The sequence below is a fragment of the Malurus melanocephalus genome, unplaced genomic scaffold (assembly GCF_030028575.1).
Source record: "Malurus melanocephalus ecotype Western Australia unplaced genomic scaffold, MMel_1.1 scaffold_708, whole genome shotgun sequence".
Taxonomy (NCBI): domain Eukaryota; kingdom Metazoa; phylum Chordata; class Aves; order Passeriformes; family Maluridae; genus Malurus; species Malurus melanocephalus.
Window position 1 is genome coordinate 99,494 of NW_026623940.1, and position 6,790 is coordinate 106,283.

The window sequence follows — 6,790 nt, forward strand, 5'->3', positions numbered from 1 at the left end:
TTTTTGAGATTCTAAGTAGCAGAAATTTATAGTTTTTTAATTTTAAAAGTTCATTCAGATTGGAGTTTTTAAGTGTAAGAGGACAGTGAAACAAAAATTTTAAGTTTCATTCAGCTCTGATAATTGAGTTAATAGAAGCTCCTTCCTCTGTCTGCAGTCATCTAAGCTAAATTTAAGTTGTATTTATAATGTCTCATATGCTTCTTCTTGGACTCTCAGCCAATGTGATATAGCAAGATGGAGCTATTTTGTATAAAATACAAAAATATGTAGGAGTTTGCTAGTAGTTACAAAAGAAAAGTACTTGCAGAAATATACCCTTAATTTTAAATTAWAATAATTTTAATTTCTTTTTCTTTATGATTTGAAGCATTTTTACCCAGTGGCTTGAATATTTAAAATGAAAGTCTTGGGCACCAGAGTTTTGATGTATCCTAAGTTTAAGCAGAGTAGCAGAAAGTTCAGGTCTTGTACCTCAAGAGAAATTTCACTGGCTTAACTTGTAGATTCATGTAGCTTGTACCTTTAAAGGCTTGCTCAGACCTGCATTTTGGCAACCTTGTTTTTAATCAGCTTCTCTTTTTTCTCATCAGCGATATTCTGTGATTACTACAACCCTCCTGATGAGTGTGAGTGGCACTATGAGCCTTGTGGCAGTAATATCACAACCTGCAGGATGATCAACAATGTCAGCACCAACTTTACAGTACCATTACTGGAAGGTAATAAATTCCTTGCCATTTTTTATTATGTTTTGTATAACTTTGTTCAGGTATCTTTTAACAATTATGGAGTAGTCAGTAAACTTGATGAGATGTTCCTAAATCTGCTATATTGAATTTGCCTCCAGTCTTACATAAATATTTCCTGATAGTTGGGATGTTTTAAACTTATTTTTTTTATGCATCAGATCACCTTGCTTTTATTAGACCAATGTGCAGCATTCACCTACCTTTACACTGAAAAATAAATATCTTTCATAGCAGACACACTGATACTGCTATGCATTGAATTCTTAACAGACAATCTATTTCATTTGTAGATGCGATATTCATAGGTGACAGTCCTTGTGGCTGATAATGGAACAGGAATTTCACATTAAAAGGGCTGCAATGCTCCAAGAATGTGAAAAACTTTACAAATATATTCYGGTTTATCACATGGTAAAACTGGAKAAAACCCCCTTATTTTTAGCCACATAGTCATTTTGGTCTGGACTGGAAGCACTTATCTCCAGTTTAGAGACTGGAATGAAATGCCTTGAGTTTGACTTTGCTTTGAACTGCTGGTAAAAAAAATGAAAAGGAAGAAAACCAAATAAATCAGAACTCAAGCAAAACCAAACCAAAAAACCACAAAAAAACCCTACTAAATATATCAACAAAAATCCCTAACCAAAATATTTTTTAAAAACCAAAAAAAAAAAAACTCTATGTTTTAAAATAAATTGTTTTAGATTGTGAAAAAGATTTGGAAAGTGTCAGAAGGGAGATTATTATGTATCCAGTTGTCTTTCTGTATTATTTTTGTTGTTTGATTTCAATAGAAATATAGATCCTACCTATTTTTGTTAGAACGTCTTAAGTACAGTCTGGCCAAGTAAAGTGACTTTTAAGTACCAGYTAATTACATGGTGCTAATTACAAGGCTATTTAGAACTGCAATRCAGCATAAAGAGGACTTCATGTCATTAAGAATAGGACTTAATAAGAGTTTATTTGGAAGAAGGAGTTAGAATAATATTTTTAAGTGTATTTGAAATGAAACATGTAATGAGAATTGACAGTGAATAAATCCTTTGCAGTGAAGTTTGGATCACTGCCCCAGGATGAGGAAAAACACAGATAAATGATCTATTTGAGGCAGAGATACCTGGTCTGTTAAAGGCAATTAAAGAAAGTCTGATGTTCCAATAAATGTAGTGAAAACCTGTTTGTTAGTGAAGTATTCTTTATATAGTGATCTATGCAAAAAATGGGATGTTTCTTTGTCTTAAAATTATTAGCTGCCCATGGAAATCAGTATAAATTAGGGGTTTATCCAAGGTATTGAACTAAAAATAAAATTACTTCCCTAGTTTTCATAAAAAATCCACTTACTTAATCCTTCTCACCCTAGTATTATCAATGGGAATYGTTTCAGTCTTTGGAGAGACTAATTGTCCAAGGGTTTTTTTTTTGAAAGGAAAATTTTTGCTTTCAGTACACCTGATTCACTGAGAATAATTTACCTTCAGAAGGTAACATATTGCTGAATTAACTTTTATACTTTTTGTTCATTCCTGTATTCTGKTCTACCTGTCATCAATAGGTTGCTACCCCAGATGCCCTAAGGACAAGCCTATTTATAATGAAGAGACAAAGGAATGTGTGACTGAAGATAAATGTTGGTGTTACATCGAAGGTGGAATCCATGTACCCCCTGGGCAAGAAATACCCACAAAAGAAAACTGTACAATATGGTATATAAAAATTACTTGCAGTAATTCAGGAAATAATTTGTGTATGCTGAGTCCCTCATTTACTTTACTGGGCCTYGAACAAATAGAGATGCAACTTCAGCTGAAGAGCTGGCATATTCTTGCATTTCATAGTTTTCCAAACCCATAATAGTCCAGATTGCAGGATGGTAGTGCTGTTATAAGTGTATTAGCAAATTCACTAATTATACCTGCCAACTCTCAGAAATTATATAACGGAATAAAACCTGGGTGAGTGTCAAAAACAACCTTCCGAGTCTCATGACTCTCTGGGAAGAGAGAATGCCTTGCATCCTCATTTAAAACTGGGCTTTAAAATCACTGTAATCTGAAATAATCTGTGCTAGCCGTGAAAGAGATAGTTGAGTCCTAARTGCTCATTCTTAGAGCCTTAGCAATGACAGCATTTACACCTCTGGCGCCACATGGTGGAGACCAGAGAATACCCTGATCTACCTGTAAATTCACTCTGCAAAAGAGTTATTGCAGTGTTGCAACTTGCAACACAAAGCGTTCCGTGGTAGTTTTAAGATGTTGTGCTGAAAGTGGTTACTTAGTTTGAAAGAAAAAATGATAGGCAGTACCGAAAATATTAAAAGAAAATTATCCAGTAGTGTGAATGAAGATCAAGTGACAAATATCAATGTTTCTGTGCTCTTGATTCTGCTAGGGTGTCATAAAACATCAGCAACATTTTAATTTTCAAACATTTTTCTTTCAGTGTCTGTGGCCCCTCAGGATCCATCCAATGTAAACCAGTCCCAGGTAAAAAACGTTTGAGTTTTTCTAGAAACAAACAAAAAATAAAGCATAGGACTGCTATGTCTGACTCTGCAAAAGACTTAGTATTGATTTAGAATAATTATTTCCAGTGCTAGTGAAAGTTATGACTGAAGAAAATTTGTCAGCATTTTCGTTGAACCTTGATGTTAGTACTTCTGGTTCAGCCTTTTTCTCATGTCCCTTCATTCTTTCTCCACATGTCACATATCCAAACTAATGGATTTCACTACAAGAGTGTGTATTTCCTGAACATGTAGTTATTATATAAAARTGTCTGATAGTAAATTGCAAATTTTTTCTCTCAGAACATTTTAAAACCTACTTTCTAAGTCTGTACCACCAGGCATTTTATGCAGGAATTGCTCAAATATGTTCTAATGTTGCTTTAATAAAAAGATAAATTAGCACAATATAGTAGATCTAAGCTCCCGGTACAGCTCTGAAAAGCATGCATGAATCATGTAAATGCATTCTTGTCCATGAGTATTCTGTCTCTGCATCTTACATGGTAACAGRAAAATTGCACAGTAAAGCTCTTTCTTGCAGGGTGTCCTTGTGTCATCAATGGAACGAGTTATGAAGTGGGTGAAACTGTGGCACAAGTACAGGATGGTGATGTGTGTATAAGATACATTTGTGCAGAAAATGGCTCTGTAGTTCCTGATGCAGTCTTTCCTTGTCCAACATCTTCACCTACAACCATTTCAACCTCCTTTCCTACCAGTACTCTTACCACAGGTAAGTCATCAACACAGATATGACCTAAARTTGTTTTCATTAAGGAAAATATTTTACATATAGAAAGTACAATTATATGGGATTCTAGYTGACACAGACAGAGCAATATTTATGGATCAGTTTATCACACCACAATAAGAAAGACTTTTAGCATTTTGAGTTGGTTTATTTCTTATGAAAGAAATTGTAAGTATAAATGTACAGGGTGCCTTTTTTTTCTAAAAAAAACTTGTTAGCTGTTCAATATCCTAATGGGATAGTAGAAATAGTCCAGGAGTGTCAGCAAAAAAATATACTATTATATTTCTTTTAAAATGATAATCTCTTTTTGTTCTATTTCAGTTACCACTACAAGCCATCCAGTAACTACAAGTAAGTTATAAATAAAAACCAAAGGTGTTAAAAATGTCAAAGGAATACTTAAAGGAAGAATAAATTAAAGATAATCACTACAGAAAAATATATTTTAAAGAAAAATYTATATATTTTTTATAATTTCAAAAGTGTCATTAGTTTAGAGAGAAGAAGGACCTTTAAAGGCTTCAGCTTGGTGATAATATTTTGATGCAAGACTTCCAGTTTAAAGACCTGGTGATATAGAACCAATTTTAGAACTCTTTTCTTTGGAAAGATGACMAATTGCAATGCACTCCTCTAGTCCTCAATGGAAGAAAATTAAAAATTGATCTTCTCTGGATGTTCTCTGTAAACTCTGAAATATTTGTCTTTTCTTGCAGCKCCATGCTTTGGACTAATCTGTGATTGGACTGAGTGGTTTGATGTTAGTAAACCTGAAGAAGGTGATGGTGACTATGAAACATATGATAAAATAAAAGAACACGGACACAAAATATGTGAAGCTCCTGAACAAATTGAATGCAGGGCTAAGGATCAACCTGATGTGAGCTTAGAAGAACTTGGTCAGAAAGTAGAGTGTGATGTTAAATATGGACTGATCTGTAAAAATGAGGAGCAAGATGTAACAATGTGGCAACTTTGCTATAATTATGAAATCAGAGTAAACTGCTGTGAGGTGCAAGAAATTCCTTGTGGGCCTACAACTAAACCTACTACACCCCAACCTGGAACTTCAACCACCACSAAGACGACAGTACCCATCACCACAACAGCCAGGACTTCAACAGAAATTACCACCACGCCCACACATGCCCATTCCACCACCAGTGAGCATACACCATCAGTCCCCACTCCAGTAACTCCATCTACAGGTATTTAACAGAAAAATGCTCCGTGATCTTACTTTGCCATTGGAGAAATAAAGGGCTATTGGCTACTAAAGGCAGGTCACAATTAAAGAAAACACTGATCTGGAAGGAAGTCTTAGAAGGGTTTGGTGTTTTAAGTTTCTGCTGAAGACAGAAATATTCCCAGAAGGACCTGCTGTGTGAGAAACTCCTGTTCCTAGAGGTATTTTCTGGGTTGGGCTGTGTAGGCTTCCTTAATCAGGCTGACATGGTCTTTCTGATTTTRTGAGAAGCACCTTCAGGCATCATGACTAATGTGTTCCCTAGGAAAAGARGGCCATGACCTTGTCTGTGCATGGATGTCAAGCATTCTGCTTYCTGGGGCCAGAAAGGAAGGGCTGCTGATAGGAACCTTTGCTGTGTTAAGGGTGGGCTGACCTCCTAGGTCTGTGGCAGCTGCCTCATGCACAGCTTCTGTTCAGTTCCTATTGGGTCCCACTGATGCCTTTGTGTCTTTGTTTTCTCTGTCCCTGCYGTTTCTAACAGGCACACCTCCATCTACTCCGAGTACACCAAAATCAACAACMACTCCCTCGACACCGGAGACTCCCACCACCACCACCACCACCCCAACATCAACTACTGTATCAACACCCACCACAACTACTGGAAGCACATCCTCACCCACACCAACATACACCACCACCCTACMAACTCCAGGTACTTCTCTGGACTGTACTCTGATGTGGTCCTTTGCTATGGGAGAAATGAAGGTGCCTTCGCATTTCCTCTAGTGTATCTCCATGGGATTGCAGGTTGGAGTGCCTCTCCTGAAGTGACCTGTGYTCAAAGCTGGCCTTTTGGCTGACTGGTTTAGAAGAACAAGGATTTAGGGGTCCTATAGTGAGGGTCTGGCTTCTCTGACAAAACGAGGGTCCAGGGGAAAATTTCGTGCTGGTAACCACTGTAGAAAGATGCTGAGCTGATGTGAAATGTTGATTTTCCTGCTGTTGGACCTTGTCCTTCAGCTGGCCGGAACATATTTACTGGGCCAATGCAAGGAGTGCTATTGGACTGGAGCTTTAGTTTGTGACTCTCTCATAGGCACACCTGTGCAGATCTTTTTCGCTGGCTCCTTTGCTCTGTCAGTGCAAGTGGGTAGCTGTGGTTTTAAATCTTAGAAGCAAGGATTACCCTGGGAGACTTTTGGMAACAGTTTTGCACTGCAGAATGCTACTTGCTGAGAACTATAGCCTTTTATTGATGCCATGCACTGGAACTCTGGGAGCCCCTTCATTAGGCTGACATTCCAACACAGGAAAATTTTATGCCACTCAGGCAGGAACTTAATTCCTCTTCACACTTCCACGTTTGACCATGGATTGGCTCCACAGGTCTTACTCCAGGGATTTGTGAGATGTTCAGTTAATGATACAGAGACAGAAAGCTCTAGCCAGATCAAAACCATTGCCCCTCCTCATCTTTTACCTATTGGTAGGTCTCTCTGATTTTGTGACAAGCATGTTCCAGCACCATCCCCAATATCTTCACTAGGAGAAGTCAGCCATCACATTTTCTGTGTTTG

General features: G+C 37.3%; 1 protein-coding gene across 1 annotated transcript in view; it reads left to right on the forward strand.

Annotated features, from left to right (window-relative positions):
• LOC130584440 (mucin-2-like) overlaps positions 1-6,790 on the forward strand; it is a 64,108-nt gene that overhangs the window by 20,178 nt on the left and 37,140 nt on the right. Inside the window, exons 25-31 of the mRNA XM_057384414.1 lie at positions 594-722; positions 2,311-2,461; positions 3,201-3,244; positions 3,809-4,000; positions 4,343-4,372; positions 4,738-5,229; positions 5,752-5,978. Of these exons, the coding sequence (XP_057240397.1) occupies positions 594-722; positions 2,311-2,461; positions 3,201-3,244; positions 3,809-4,000; positions 4,343-4,372; positions 4,738-5,229; positions 5,752-5,978 (1,265 nt within the window). The remainder of the gene's footprint in view (positions 1-593; positions 723-2,310; positions 2,462-3,200; positions 3,245-3,808; positions 4,001-4,342; positions 4,373-4,737; positions 5,230-5,751; positions 5,979-6,790) is intronic.